This window comes from Aptenodytes forsteri, unplaced genomic scaffold (genome assembly GCF_000699145.1).
Source record: "Aptenodytes forsteri isolate BGI_AS27 unplaced genomic scaffold, ASM69914v1 Scaffold65, whole genome shotgun sequence".
NCBI classification, from domain to species: domain Eukaryota; kingdom Metazoa; phylum Chordata; class Aves; order Sphenisciformes; family Spheniscidae; genus Aptenodytes; species Aptenodytes forsteri.
The window spans coordinates 6,253,047-6,269,268 of record NW_008795127.1 but is presented as its reverse complement, the minus strand read 5'-3'; the positions used below and the strand labels follow the sequence as shown (position 1 = coordinate 6,269,268).

At 35.2% G+C, this 16,222-nt stretch overlaps 1 protein-coding gene across 2 annotated transcripts in view; it reads right to left on the bottom strand.

The window, feature by feature from the left end:
- The window catches only part of SGCZ (sarcoglycan zeta), a 253,050-nt gene that overhangs the window by 116,346 nt on the left and 120,482 nt on the right, over positions 1-16,222 (bottom strand). For both annotated transcript variants that reach the window (XM_009277404.1, XM_019471552.1), the window contains exon 2: positions 14,087-14,188. In XM_009277404.1, coding sequence (XP_009275679.1) covers positions 14,087-14,188 — 102 coding nt within the window. The remainder of the gene's footprint in view (positions 1-14,086; positions 14,189-16,222) is intronic.

Below are 16,222 nucleotides of genomic sequence, written 5' to 3'. Positions count from 1 at the left end.
AGCACTTCAAAAGCACACTCTTAATGAAAACTGAAATGCTAAATGTGATGATATGGATCAGAGGAGATTCTGTTTTAAAGAGCTAGAATCACATTTGAAAAGGACTGCAAGATGAAGAAGAAATTCTGAGATACTATGCCCAGCTACTGGGAAGTGAGTCATTCACCTGCAATTTATCTTCAAGAACACATGTTAAATTGGTCTATTAGAAAGAAATAAATAAAAAAGTCATTAAAGTGTTTAAGATTATTATTAAATTACTATAGCAAAACCATTAAAATTCACAAATCTGCAGAACATCAAAATAACGGTAGAAGTGTCTATTGACCTTCGTACAATTAAGGGAAACATTGATATGCTTAATATTTTTAGTTATTTGATCTAAGAGTAGTTTGCTTTAATGGATAAGTGATGCAACAGCAAACTTTTTGTACATGAAGTTGGAATTTAAGTGTACAATCAAATGTGTGTCATCATTTCACACAGAAATCCACATAGAAGAAATTGGTTATCTCGGATGGTCTGAAGCAAGTGTGTCTGTGTACCTCATAAATGATAATTTCATTACTCTGTTAGGAGAACTGAGGGGCTATGGACTCTTTTGCCTGAAGGGTCTTTTCAGGCTAAAGCTGAGGGATGTGTTAGATTCTAGCTTGGACTCATCCACAGTAAGGCTTGGTTTATGTTTATTTACTCTACTTGCTATGTTCCAAGTTTGAACTTGGGTTATTCAATGGAAGGGAATTTAGCAGCAAGGCTATATTATGCTGGATGCATCCGCAACTCCTTTTCAATTATGCAGCACATCTCCTGACCCTGGCCCATCTGTCATGCATACCAGATATCTGTAGTCTGTATGTCCTTAGGTGGTTCCTATGTAGAAACTGAGATACGTGGGAGATAAGGAGGTGGTTGGTGTTCACCTGGTTCTCACTGCACTAAGAGATAGGGACATGTGCAAAATACAGTCCCTGAACTGAAAACTGGGTGGAGAAATTAAGTAATACAGATGTACATGGATACCATCTTCTGAGTGCTGAACTCAAGGTCAAAAACAGATTTATGCCTGTTACTGTTACAGAAATACACACATGCAACAGAGTTCTTTGTAGAATGCCTCATTAGATACTGATTTATACTACTTGAATTCACACATACAGCATCTGTGCCATGCTCACCAGGTGCCTCTTCCAATATTTTGATTGGCAATTACACCAAATTGCTGAAATCCACAGGTAAAACCTCAGACCAATAAACAACTGCAAACCTTAGAAAGATACAAAACAAATAGCCAGAAATACACAAATCCCAACACCAACTCTATTTGTAGTTCAGAACAGTTTTCTTAATGCTCCTCTGACTCTGTGAAGAGAGACTGAGAAATGCTTATCAATTTTCTGTGTTTTGTGTATGAAAACTTTTGAAGCATTTCAAGCTATTCTTTTTCAATTAATGTGAGAAAAACTTTGAGGAAATAAAAAGGAACAGTAAGTGCCACAGCTAAGTATAAACACTATGTTCCCCCCCCCAACGTATCTGTCTTTTCCATATACTTACCTGAATTGCTCCCTAGTATTCAATCACCATCATTTAATATAAGATAAAAAAGCACCACTTCATTCTTGCATCAGCTGCTTTCAGGTAATCCCAGCACCTTATCTGTGCAGTATAGGAGTTCTACCAATTCATACACTAACATATAATTTTCCTCACTTTCATAAGAACAAAATTATATTGCCCTTATGCTGAACAATCAATGAAGCTACTCCAAAAATTAGTATACTATTCAATATGAACCACAGCTTTTCAAAAAACTACTGCATGCTATTGGAGTATATCTTATACGAGAAGCAGCACCTGCATCTTAAAAGAACATGCTATAATATCCCAGATCTAAATAGTCATAATGATATTTTTACTAAAATACTTTTAAAAATAAATTTTCTGCTTGTTGAATGTACAGAGTTGCTCCTGCAAGAAGCTGATCCACTTTCTGCATTTTCTGTGCCGGTGTTTTGGCTCAGCTTGTCAGGAGAGTTGATTGACATTCCAAAATGCCTACACTTTATTAAAATAACACCACAAGTATGAAGCACTTTCCTTCTGGGATTTTGTAGTTACTTAGTTTACTCAGAAAGAGAAACCACAGATTTATAGGAACATTCTGATCTGGTGGATACCAATGGAGAAACTCAGAGACAAAAATAAACTTTGCCCAAACCTTGTATTTATATATTGATCTAGCAAGAGAAAAAAAATTATCTTTCTAGCCATTCTATACTCTTAGTGTAAACTTCAGTTTTCCTTTCTACTAAAAATTATTGTGGCATCTTTCATGTAAATCACTACTGGAGTGCCAAGTTTAGCATCAACACAGATTTCACTTTTATTACTGAGAATTATGTACAATAACTTTGTAGTTTTAAAAATTACTTAGGCTCCAGACCAAAAGGAAATTCACCATCACCAACCTACACCCATGCTACTGCAATTACCACTTACACTTGCAAAGACTTCAGCAAGAGTATACACTGTAGTAGCTGTTGCAGAATTGTGCATGACAGATTGCCACCCTAAATTAACAAACTTTGTGAACTACAGTCACTTTCTTTGCAGAACAACTGATTTGAATTCAGCTAAAGATACAAATGAGCCTCCCGCTGAAGCCCAAGAGCTAACTTTACTATAAATCCCCAGATGTTTGTTGTACAATCATAATGCTGAAACCATAATTACCAATTCCAGTACGAGATGCTAACTTGTTCAGCTGCTCCTGTTATAAGACTTCTGCTTTCCTTCTGAGTTTTCTTTGTCCCAGTCCCACCCATGAATTCCAACATCTATAGTCTGAAGTTCTTGCCAGTGTTTATTTCCAACTGAATTTCTAAAAATAAAAAATCTTACCCTTAGTTTGTGTCTATGAGACACAAATAATACGTCGCACAGCAATGCACTAGTTTACCTTTTTATGGTTTTCTTTTTTAATTTAAGATCTTTATATACCTTGAAGATTTATCCTTGAAAAACTCACACAGTTACCACCTTAAAAATTTTCTTGAAGTTTAATGCTAAGCTTTTAAAAAAAACCCACCTCATAGCAAATCAGCAGAGTCTGATCAACACTGAACTTTTACAGTCTAACGATACAGAAAGAGTTCATGTGTCTACAAGCTAGAGTGCATATTGCTGCTGTACCTGAGTTTTAAAATGTAACATAGACATCACTACGCTTACATTTCTAGAGCAGAAGTAGGCCCAAGGTTAATACAAATAGGACTCCACAGGACGCTGTTTACTCAAGATGTTTAAGTAGGTACCATTGCATAACTATAACAAAGAAGAGATACAAAAACAACAACAAAGATAAATCAACTTGGTCACCCCTTTAAAAAGTTAGGAACTGTTTTTTCAAGAAGACAAGAGACACTGGGTCTTTGATTCACTTGAAGAACCAATTTATGTCATGTATTAATTTGGCAAGAGAAGGTAACCCATAAAGATATTAACTGGAATTTAGTTGGACAGATCCTTAACACAGAGGAAGTTCTGGAAACTTTCAAGCAGACCATAGAGGTTTTTTGAAACAGCTTTTGATAATATCTTTTGATGTAACAAATGGGTACAATTGAACTTTTTGGTCACCTGCAAATCAGCAGAGTATGTTGATGTCAAAAACCAGAACTATGAAAAAATAAACTTTTAGTGTCTTCTGTTAGTTTCTCATTTTCTTAAATTCACATAAAGGGAGAAGACTCTTAACAGGAAAATAATGTTTCAAATTCCATAAAAATGTTCCATGGAAAAATTGGAATATGGAAAATTTTGATACTTTTCTACAAAACCCACAGGAGATTACACTTGAGAAAGGACAGCATAATTAGATCCAAATTTAGAAACAGGAAGAAAGCATAGAATACATTAATTTGGTGGAACTCTGATCTATTTTTGTTTTTATCTGTAGAATGCATGGCATTTCACGTTACTTGTTACAGACAAGAAGTTACAATTTTGAGGTAATTTTTAATTTGAAATTTTAATTTCTTTTAATAAAATGAGTTCAAAGGAAATCATTGAACATACACTTGGTAATGAAAAGAATTTAAATTGTTTTGCTTTGTGCAATTATTTCATGAGGATGCTCTTCAGGTCAGCAAGGCTTTCAACTAATGTTAGTGTTACTTATCACTCTTGCGTGCAGGCCAGTGTCAAAACACGGTCCTTGTTATGGAATAATCAATGCTTCCATTTTATTTCTTCAAATAATAAATTTGAAACTGCTTTGGATTAACAACGTTAGCAAAGAGTCAAGAGCATAATCTGTAAAAGGAAGTGTAATACTTATTTATTTTGCATCTAAAAAGGAGAATGATTACTCCACCTGCCTTTTTTAAGGAAGGCTTGAATTAACCACATATTGAAGATTTATAAGCAAAAAATATAACTGATATATTTCTCGCACTGCCTAAAAAAGGAAAAAGGAAAAGAACAGTTTTTATTCTAAAATACATTACTTGTTATGCCTACAAATATTTTAGTAATTCATACTGCTTTATTAAAATGCTTGTAGCACTTGTATTTATTTGCCTTCTCTACCTCATTTTAACTTGATAGGTTGCTTTAAACAACCTGTCCCAAACCCATTTTCCTCCCCCTCAGTCAGGACAAGTAATAATATCTTTATCCATACAGACTTCATACACTCGCCAAAATTCTCAGATTAAAAAAAAAAAAAAAAAAAAAAGAAATTTTAAAGTCATTGAGGGAGGGATTTCAGAATTATATAAAGGGGATTGAAGTTTAAGTCACAGTACTAGATGGATGGGAAACTCCTTCAGGGAATAGTAAAAAATAAACAAAAAATACTCTGTAAAAGCATTTTCAAAGCAGAAAATTTCATTGCTGGTGACAAGTTGTTTCTGAAACTAGAGGTTTATAGTATGATATATTTCTTATGACAACAAAAGTCATATAGTATAAACTCAAAAAGCACACTTGCTATCTGGAATAAAAGGCTCCAATTCTTAAGACTGACCAGTAATTTTAAATTATTGTGCATAAATATGGAAGTTATATATGTGTGTTCATATGCAAAAAAAAGAGAAAAATAAATGAATGTTGTTGATTATGAAGCCGTAAAATCCAACTTAGTTCTTACTGAATAGTAAGAAAATACAAAGCTCATTTCAAACAGGAGATGGACAGTATTATAAATGCAATCCTTATGATATTTGCTTGTGGTAGTCAGCTATCAGAAGCTGCAAAGGAACAAGCAATTTGTCCCTTAAAGAGAGGAATGGTGTCCTAATCAGGGACTGTCAGAACAGATGTGTTGATTACACTGTATCTTGTCTTGTGAATTTCACTCCAGGTAGTCAAGGTAAGATTCATTCTTGCTTTTTTCATCTTCAACTTCAGAATATTCATTAATTTCCTCTATTATCATGTAAGACACCAAATTGTGTGCAGTGTCTCAAAAAATATGGTATTTCTCAACAATGAGAATGCAATTTTCTTTCCTTGCTTAGAATGTTTTTCTTCCTGATAGAATACAGAAATGTTGAGAACAATAATAGGAAAAAAAAAAAACCACCCCTCAGTCTAATACAATACAGGTCTGACAAATTACATAAACAGGTAGAAGAATTATTTTTTCTGAACTGCCTCATCAAACTCTGGAAGTAAGCTCCTATAACTTTACCACAGATGTCCTTAAAACAAAAATAGCTTCAGAACTTTTATTTGACCACTCACATCTCCTTTAGAGTCACAAGCAGATTTTGGGTTTGAATTTTACTGGTATTTATTTTTGCAGATTATGAATGGTTTATCTGCTTTATATAATTTGATTACAAATGTTTTTTAAAAAGTGAGAAACATCATACAAGACACAAAATATACTGAAAGCAAAGCTGACCAAGTAAAAGTGGACTGTAATAATTCTGTTTCATTTCAAGGTAAGAAATACATTTTTCTATATCTAATGGATAAAACTAATTTTGTAAGTCAGCTTGCACTTCTGGAAATTACATATTCAAACTTTGGACACCCGTTTCTGTTTCAGAATTAATACCTTGAGAATCTTTCTTATATTCATTTTCAGTGTTACCTTTGAAGTTTGGATTTGATTATTACCCCAAATACTTCTGAGATTCATCTGATATGAAACAGGAAAAGAAAAAAGAGCGTTATTATTAATGAGTTGGAAATAATTAAAACTCTGAACAGTTAAAACAACAATGCTTTCATTATTTTTCTTTTTGTCTTTTGCTTCTAGAAATTACTTGTTTGTACACTCCTCCTCCTAGTTTTGTATCATAGGCAAACTTGCTGAGAGTGCACTGTGCAGGTCCAGGTCATTAATGAAGAAATTAAACAACGTTGGCCTCAGTACTGACCCCATGAGTTCATCACTAGTGACTGGCCTTCAGCTGAGCTTCACGCCACTGGTCAGAACCCTTTGAGCCCAGAAGTTTAGCCGGTTTTCAGCCCACCTCACTGTCCTTTTAGCATATACATCATCAGTTTGTCTAAGAGTATATGATGGGAGGCTGGGTCAAAAGCAAGATTAACAATATTAGCTGTCCTCATCCACCAAGCTAGACACTTTGTTGTAGAAGGCTGTCAGGCATGATCTCTCCTTCAGAAATCCCTGCTGACAACTCCCAACAGCATTAGATGTGTAATTTTATTACATGAATATTCTTTGTTGTTAATACACTGAGTCTTTGGATACGAAGTAGATCTTCTCCTAACTTAACAAACACACTGTTTACAATGTTTTTTGGGAAAATTTGTCTTTGGCTACTAAAGGCCTACAAGTGAGGGCATTGCACAGAGCGACTTATAGGAAATACATTTCAAATGATCTCAGCAGCCCTCAAGCCAGGGCTAACAGACTAGCTGTATTTTGGGGAGATAAAATTATGTTATGTACTTTGTGCTTAATGGCTTACATGGATATTCCCCCCCCCAACAACAACTCTCACTTTTTTCCCCTCGTTTTTATCTGTGCATCCATAGTTCTCAGGTTTCTACAGAAGAGCAAAACGTAAGGTCTACCTTAAGTTTATAAAATGGGACGCAAAGGATAAATGTTTCTCTCCATGAAGAAACATGAGTAAATTCCTGCATGAAGAGATAAAGGAAGACACAGATTTTTCTCCTTTTCAAGTCTCTTGCAAGTCATCTGCTTTGACATACCTGCTTTAGAAGTAATTGCTTAGCCTCTGTAAATTGCAACTATATTATTTTCAAGTTGTTCAGGGAAAAAAAAAGTCATTCCTCAACTCAAGATGCCCATACAGTTAAAACAGTTCAAACCAAATTCACTTTGAATTAATATTAGGATCAGACACAATGGAACACAAATGTACTACATGAAGGAAGTACTTGGAAAACTGAAAATGCAATTGATACCGAAAACAACAACAAATCCCAGAAAAACAGTTGCTACTTCATCAACTTTCCCACATACTTCTGAAGAAGTGTTTCCCAAACAAATTCAGTTCCTCAGGCTGGTATAAAATTGGGTGGATATAGGCCGCTCATGACTTTATTGATGAGCTGTAGTCAACCAAAGTAAAAAGCTTGGGTAATATTAACTCAGAATTTTCAGTATAACAAGCAGAGATCCTCCTTGACTGAACAAGTCACAGTAATAATAAGAGGAGTACAGGTTGACATGAAAAAATGATGTCTTCAAAAGATAGAGTTGTACAATTGGGTGACCCCCAGACAGGTTTCAGTGAAGTATAGCAAATCAAGGACAAAACCATCAATCATGAAAGCTCTTATCAGCTGTCAGTGAAGAGCAAGTACAGCCAACTCAATTTCAGAGTGGCAGTCCCTATGGAGACCACCAACAAATTAAGAGTGACTTGTCCCTTGGCAAAGCTTGTGATTAAGAAAACCTTATATCTTGTTTATAGCCAATAAACTGACACTGGGCTTTCAGTACATTGGAACTACATCATATTGAGAGCCATAATGACTTAAGGAGTCCTTTATGCCATAATAATGACTTTATTCTCAGTGACAGGTGAGTGGGCAAGGGCAAGGCTGAAGAGTAGGTATCAGAAAAATGAACTGGGGAGCATTTCAGATTTTATCTGAGAGGATTATGACATGTAGCTGCAGAAACAAGCATTGCACTTCACAATGAGCAATAAAGGTGGCAGATTCTTAGGTGCCTTTGTGATTTCTTTGATAGTACAAAAAAGGTGAGCAATGACATCTCCTAATTGGAGTTTCTCTGATACCTATATACCTCAGTAGTGGTAGGACTGCAGGACCCAAACTAGTTTTACTGCATGGCAATGGGATATCTTATGGAGAAGAAAAGAGAGTGGATATAGCAAACAACTTGGCCTTGAATTTTTAGAAAAATGTTTCAGGGGAGGGTGAGGGAATATGTTCCTCCTCTCCAACCCCAAAATTGACAAATACGACATACTTGCAGGACCCTACAAGAGACTATGAATGTCTTTCAAGAAGAGAAGACTGGAAACTACAGCCCAGTCAGTCTCACTTCAGTTCGTAGGAAGATTATGGAGGACATCCCCCTGAAAATCACTTCAAAGCAGATGAAGGAAAAGAAGGCAACTGGGAAAAAACAAGAATGTGTTTAGTAAGGGCAAGCAGCACTTGATTTGGTGGTCTTGTATAATGAGAAGACTGGCTCAATGGACAAGAGCAGTGGATGTCCTTCCTCAACTTCAGGAAGTCTTTTGGTGTGATCTCCTATGCTGCTTCTTTATAACCTTATCGGTGAGAGAAGCTCAACAAAGGCATTCTCAGAAAAAGAATTTGGGGTTCTTGCAAAGGCATCTAAGGCCCAAACACAAACCTAAATATATGTAATGTGCTGGCTGGAATTGACAAAATTTAATTCTGTTAATGGTTACACACACTTAGAGAGACAGTGAAGAAAGAAACACAGTGTAGAATTGCTTCTGTCAAGATTGATTCAGGTTTGGAAATAAAACAAAATAAAATAAAGCTCTCTAAATATTTATAAGGATATTCAGTCTCCAGAGTGAAAATCTGGAGAGAAGGAATACCTGAAAGAAGTTCTGCTTTAAAATCTACCTACAATTTCTTAGTTCTCATACAATCACATATTTAAAGTTACAAGATATACAGAAAGTTTTTAGAGTTTCCTGTGTTCAGTCAGAAGTTTATAAGTATTCAGTGTTTCTTGTTTTCTAGACATTTTTCTGACAGCTTTTAACTAAATCATTAAATTCTGTGTTCTCTAAGGATACCTCTTGAAAACACATGCTCTCTAAGTTCAGAGAATACACTTTTAACCTTGTTAATTGTACAGAAAAAAAAAAAAAGCAATCCCCCCTAGTTTAAGGGGCAATGAGTTACTTATTTTATCTGCAATGGAAACAATTTAACAAAGAGAAAACTTGGTTTTCTTCAACACTTAAGTACTGTATGTGCAAATGAAAAAGATCAATAAAGCCAAGAATACATTCTCAAGAAAACACCATGAACAGCTTAACCTTGTTAATTGTACAGAAAAAAAAAAAAAGCAATCCCCCCTAGTTTAAGGGGCAATGAGTTACTTATTTTATCTGCAATGGAAACAATTTAACAAAGAGAAAACTTGGTTTTCTTCAACACTTAAGTACTGTATGTGCAAATGAAAAAGATCAATAAAGCCAAGAATACATTCTCAAGAAAACACCATGAACAGCTTTTATTGTTATATAAAAAATTAATAAAACTGCACCTTGATTGTTTCCATTCACAAATGCAGTAGTATGGATGCAGTAGTAGGATGATGAAGAAATTTAATTCAGAAAAACTGAAACATTGTAATAATTCAGGTTATTGCATTACGTGTTATTTGATTTCATACATCCATTAATGATACACTACAAAGAACATAGTTTGCATTGTTTCTTTGCATCATATCAATGCAAATGATATAAATGTGGAAAATATAACATTGTCTAGATCAAATTACTAGTCTGAAACCAGTAAGTCTAATCAGAAGTACACAACTAGACCAGCCATAGTCAAAATGAAATTCTCACTAAAATTCAATTCATAGAGTATGCGTACCCTTTTTTAAGGGATATAAAGATGTTAATTCAGAACCAAATGAGCCCTTATCTGCTCAGGTTCTGATGTAACTGCATGTCAGAACTTGAACTGATAAGTCATTTGATGAAAATACAGAAGTATCTTTTTTTGTGTAAACATGAGATTTTGGGTAGGAACCCGTGGTTCTATGGACACCACTAACTGAATAGAGTAGAAAGGGAAAGGCAAGAGGAGCAAGGTTAAGGAAACAACACCCTCTGAGCAGCCTTCTCATTTACACAACTCCTACAGACAAAACATGAATGAATGTTCGGTTTACCCCAGACCTGGATTTTTCATTACTACTTTTCCATAGAAAATTGTATACTGGCAGGAGAAAATATCACTAGAAGTTTTGTTTTGTTTTTAAGAATTCATGCATATTTGTTCTCCAACTAACTTAACTCAAATTATTTTAGCATTTACTTTTAATATTCAGGGTTTTAATGAAGCAAACACAAGACAAAAGGCAATTTTTTGACCTATACATCTCTTCTGATAAAGGCAGTTTAAGGTCTGCATTTAACCCTACATAAGTGATCTTATTTGGGGATCCAGGTATGCTGCATGCAAAAGTGGTGATTTCAGCACCTGTAAGCACATGTGAACTTTACACTAACAAACCTAGCCACCCTTCACATTTAAATCGCAGCAGCAGAGAGCTCAGTGCAGCCTAGCTACTCAACAGACTGCCTGGGACTCTTATCAGAAGTAGTTCACTATCAGAATCAGAGGTGAACCCTGTGTCATCCATGAACATGTTTTATCAGCTCCAGATCTAGCTAACTAAAAGATAGCTCCAGCATATGTGCAAGAACTCCGCTCGTGCCTCTTAGCCTGCTGCGGTACCCTCCTGCTAATACCATTGGCCTTCCCACCTAACTCTCCTTTGTGCTGAGTAATGGGAAAGCAGTGACACCCTGACCTGCAGGGCTGAGAGCCCTACATGGAGGTCCCCCAGCGGCCATTCTACAAACCATTTCACCAGTGCAGAGGAAATACACCCATTTCACAAAGTTGTTATTGAATATGTTACAAGTCATCTCAAGAGTTAATCAAATGATGTCACTTTAATGACTGTGTTCTTTTAGAGGGGAATGAGTAAGTTTGCTTAAAAATCAAACTCTCCTTTCAGAAAATAAGCAAGCAACATACGCATGTAAAAGACCGTAAAGACATCAGCTTCAAATGATTTTTCGATTCCATGGCACATTTTAACTCCCGTATGCATCAAACTTAAATCATTACTGCTTTCATGGAAAAGGCGGGGAAAAGCATTCCCCTCTGTATCACCCAAAGTAAACACTAACAGCTGGTGAGCAGGATAGCTCTTCAGAATCCACTGTCTGTATTGACTAGGTCCCTACTGACTATAATAAGAGCTCAGAAAACCTGGCTCACTCTTAGATTTCTACAGCACCAAGGTCAATTCTGTAAGTGACAAAACAGCTAATGTCACATGCAGATGCTACACACCTGGGGAAACACCATGCAGAGACATCACAAATCCCTACCGTAAAGCTTAATACAACTCCAGATGGTTTTCTATCATTCCCTCATGACACTCACATTTGCAAACACCAGAAGTTACTGACACTTTAGCACAACAACTACTGAGCAAAGTTGGCAAAAGACTGGAACGTGCACCTAGTTCACAAGCAGTGCAAGATGAGAACCAAGTCTACATACATACCATTTCTTTAGCTAGGTAACAAATGTTTTAATGTTAATAGATATAAGTAGACCTGCAACACCAAAAATACTTTAGTTGAAATACTTTGTCCAGCTAATGATCAACTCTGTCTCTTTTCTTCTGCTGGTTTGAGGGCACTTACTGACAGGTCTATCTGTTTTTCATGAGCTTCACAGGACTAGTGTGACCTTGTGTTAGGCTACTAGTAGACTTTGCATCCTGTTCCTTTACAGTAGTTATATTTGTGTGCATTTTTTTCTCAGATTAGTTAGCAGCTCTAAGTGAAATTAGGACCCTACCTGAATCTCTCATTACTCTCACTTGAAACAGAAGTTTCTATATTTACTTTAACAGAACCAATGTTCTGCAATATGAAGCCCTGTGCAAGCAAATATCCCAAATCATAACTCTAATGTACAGTAACAGGACATGGAACAATAATAGACACCATCCACCCGCAGAAAGGAACTGGGGAAAATGCAAAAACCACGACTAATGTTCTGCAACCTCTAAGAAAAAGTATGCTTCCTAAAAGGTTATACAGCCTGGAAATTTTACACCAATTTCATAAAGTCTACATATTGGAATACTCATACTGAAGAGGTTCAGGCTTTAGGCATGATTTTAAATGGATTTGTTGTACTAGATATTAAGGTCTAACAGAACCCTTGAGATATTTTTTCTATTTAGATATAGATAAAATACAAAGTACTCTAGTTAATTTGATGAATTCTATAGTTTCAAAATTGTAAAGAAAATATTAGAAGATTACAGAAACTACTTTAGAGTTGCTCACACCTTTCCACGGCAAGGTGATCTAGGAAAAAAATAAACCCACAGCCAAAGTTCTCTTTTGTAGATGTCTTTCCAGTTTTAGAAAGCAGAATCTGGCCTTATTGATTTACTCTTGGTAGCAGTGTTTGGTACTTAAATGGTCATTTATGTACTTACACGTTGACTGTTCCGTCGTTTCGCCTCCCCTCAAAATTCTGATCAAAGCTATGATATTTGCATTTATTTGGAAATAATTCATTACCAAATGTTTGATTATAGATTTATCTTAGCTAGATATTAATGTTTTTAGCTACTGTTATAAAAGAAACATTATGAACAAGATATTTTAACATTGTATGTATGATGAGTTGAAAAGTAAACTAATACCTGTTCAATAAAGTGATCAAAATTCAATATTGTTGGGGAATATACTGTTACCTGAATATTATAGAATTTTTCATTACTTGGGACAATATTGCTACTCTGTTAAACATTGAAAGACCTTAATTTTACAGAAAAAGAGGACAAAGAGACTACCTCATCTCACACATCTATTAACACGAGTGAACTAATTAAGAGAAATGGGAAACTGTCAGGATCTCATTTATGAATGTACTTGAGACTTTTTTTATATACATAGAAGACAGGTTTCAGACAGAATTTTCCACAAAGGCATTTAGGGTAAACATACTTTTCATTCCTGTCAACTTCTGCAGTATGCATATTAAATTTTTTTGCTGATGATTGACTGAAAACCATTGTAACATTCCTCTTTGATCATAGGTCATCACTAGCATGGTAAAAAGAACTTAAAAAAAATTTTTTTTAAATACTGGAAATCTCTTAATTCATTGACGATGTTAATGTAAACAGCATGACTGAATCAAAATGAATGAGTTAAAATGAGCTATGCTGAATTTCTGAATACATATCTTGATTTTCTTTTTTCCTCTATAACAACCTGCTGTTAAATGATAAAACAGTTACATTTAAGCAACAGTGAAAATGGCTTGCTTTGAAAAATTAAATCCTAGAGACATTATGCAGTTTAGCAAGATTGCCTATACCTAATGGGGGAGGGGGGGAAAAATAAAAAAAGAAAGAAAAGAAATCACACTAGCTAATAATACCAGAAAGAACTTAAGCATATACAAAACCATTGTTTATTTCACTGCATTTTGAACATATCACCAATCTTGTTTTTCTGGAGTTCACATTAAATGAAGAGTCAAATATAAATGAAGAGGAAAATATTCCATTCCCCATGTTGAGGTCATTTGAAGTATAAAATATACATGCTTTGAATCTCTTTTCTTTAGGATAAGACATTTCTTTTAAGAAGCAAGCAAGGTTTCAAAAAAAAAAAAATCACATGAAGGAAGCTTTCACTGTTAAGGTATTCTCAAAGCAAACTTCTACTGATTGCTAATTTAGGAGGTGTAAGAATTAAACTTTGTAGTTTGAGACTGAAGAGATTAATTTATATTAGCTGTAAATTAAGAAAAAAAGATGAAAAACACCTACCTTTCGGGAATGGATTTCTTTCACGTATAGTGGAAGTAGAAATTCAGATATTCCTTCAAGTCGTATTCCTTTTTTAGTGACTCTCAAATTTCCCATTCCATCCTACAACCAATAATATATATATATTCACTTTAGAATATAGCCTTATCCAGAACAAGGTAAAAAGAACACAGTAGCTGGTCTAATATCTAAAAATAATGAGTGCTGTCCCACCATCCCCAGCTCTCATGATGATCTTGGGCAGGAGCTAGATGGGGGGATTTATAGGCAACACTTCACCTGTGATCGAGGTATCTAACTGTGCAGCCTGATGGTGAACTGCATACATTATTCCTTGGCTGGACCTAATACAAGGGTACAAGTGTAGATTTTAAGTATTCCTTTACTGTAGAGATGAAGTTAGATCTTGAATTACAACTGCTAAGTAAAACAATTATGTAATCATCTCTAAAAATATATATAACATTTGGTAAAGCAATCTATTACTTTTATGTAGTGAAATATTAGAAAAATATTATGTCATTGTTATGTCTCGAATCAACTGTTTTTGCTTTTCCCAGCAATTAAAATACATAGGAAAATATCCTATAGGAAGACAGAAAAAGAGTTTTTTATTGAGTAATTGCTCATCACTACTAAGTGCATGTTGCTGGTGAAAAGAAGAACTTCAAGATGCTGAGGGTTATTTTTGTTTGTTTGTTTTAATTTATCTGAATAAAAATAGGAAAAAGGCCATCATAAAAGTCTGGATGAAACAAGCAAACCAAATCATTCATTCTTCAATAAAATATAAACATAGAAAAGCAGCATAATAAGGCTTCAGCTGTATTCTTACAGGAAAAACAATGAAACCTGCTTGATCATTTTGCGGGATCATTTTGCACACTGATAGAAATTCAAGACTTTTTATCCCTGGATGCTTGTTACTATATTCCTGACAGAAGATAATTCTTCACTGTACAGCCAGTGGAATTCAACTTGATCCACTTAAGTGCAAAATGAGCAAATTTAACCTAATTGCTGATTAAATGTTTTGAAACTATTGCTGACTCTACTGCAGCAGAACAGAGAGAACTTGCATTTCTGCTCTGTTGGCTGAATTGTGAAACAAGTAACCTCTACTTGCTGGGCTGTTGTAACCAGCTGGATAACAGTGTCCCCAGCTGCTATAGCTGAAGCTGGAAGAGGACACTGAATTAAACAACATTATACTTATCTAAAGACAGTGTAGCCACTATACCACTATAGCTATTCCCTTTCTAAAACAAACAATGATGTCAATATGGCAGATATTTGATTGACACCACTGCATCCACATCTGAAGCAAGACTGTGAAAATGTTACTTTTTTAAGACAACAAAAAGAATTACATTTTATACAATATAATTCAGCTGGTATCATTTCCCAAACACAACAAGGATATAGTGATAGATAGCTTTCCACACTATGACAGATTTGCAGAGAACATACTGTTGGGAATCATGCCTTCACATGTCAGTTATAGAACCAGAAGCCTAGATGCCTATGACTACAAAACCAGAAATTACCAGAATCAGAAAAATAAATATAACTCCTTTCCAAAGCTGAGAAAATATGGAATAACAAAAGCTACTGCTAAGGCTATCTATAATATAGAGTATACTTGTTAAAGTAATATGGCACCAAGACAAATTCACAGAATCTGTAATAGTCCATATAATGTTTAGCAAAACTTGTAACTGATTACATAAAGCCAAGAACCACCTTTTTTTAACAAAAGTGCTATTTGCATTCAAACTATGTGTCATGGTTTAACCCCAGCCAGCAACTAAGCACCTCACAGCTGCTCACTCACTACCCCCTGCTGGGATGGGGGAGAGAATCGGAAGAGTAAAAGTGAGAAAACTCGTGGGTTGAGATAAGAACAGTTTAATAGGTAAAGCAAAAGCCGCGCATGAAGCAAAGCAAAACAAGGAATTCATTCGCTACTTCCCATCGGCAGGCAGGTGTTCAGCCATCTCCAGGAAAGCAGGGCTCCATCACGCGTAACGGTTACTTGGGAAGACAAATGCCACCACTCCAAACGTCCCCCACTTCCTTCTTCTTCCCCCAGCTTTATATGCTGAGCATGACGTCATATGGTATGGAATATCCCTT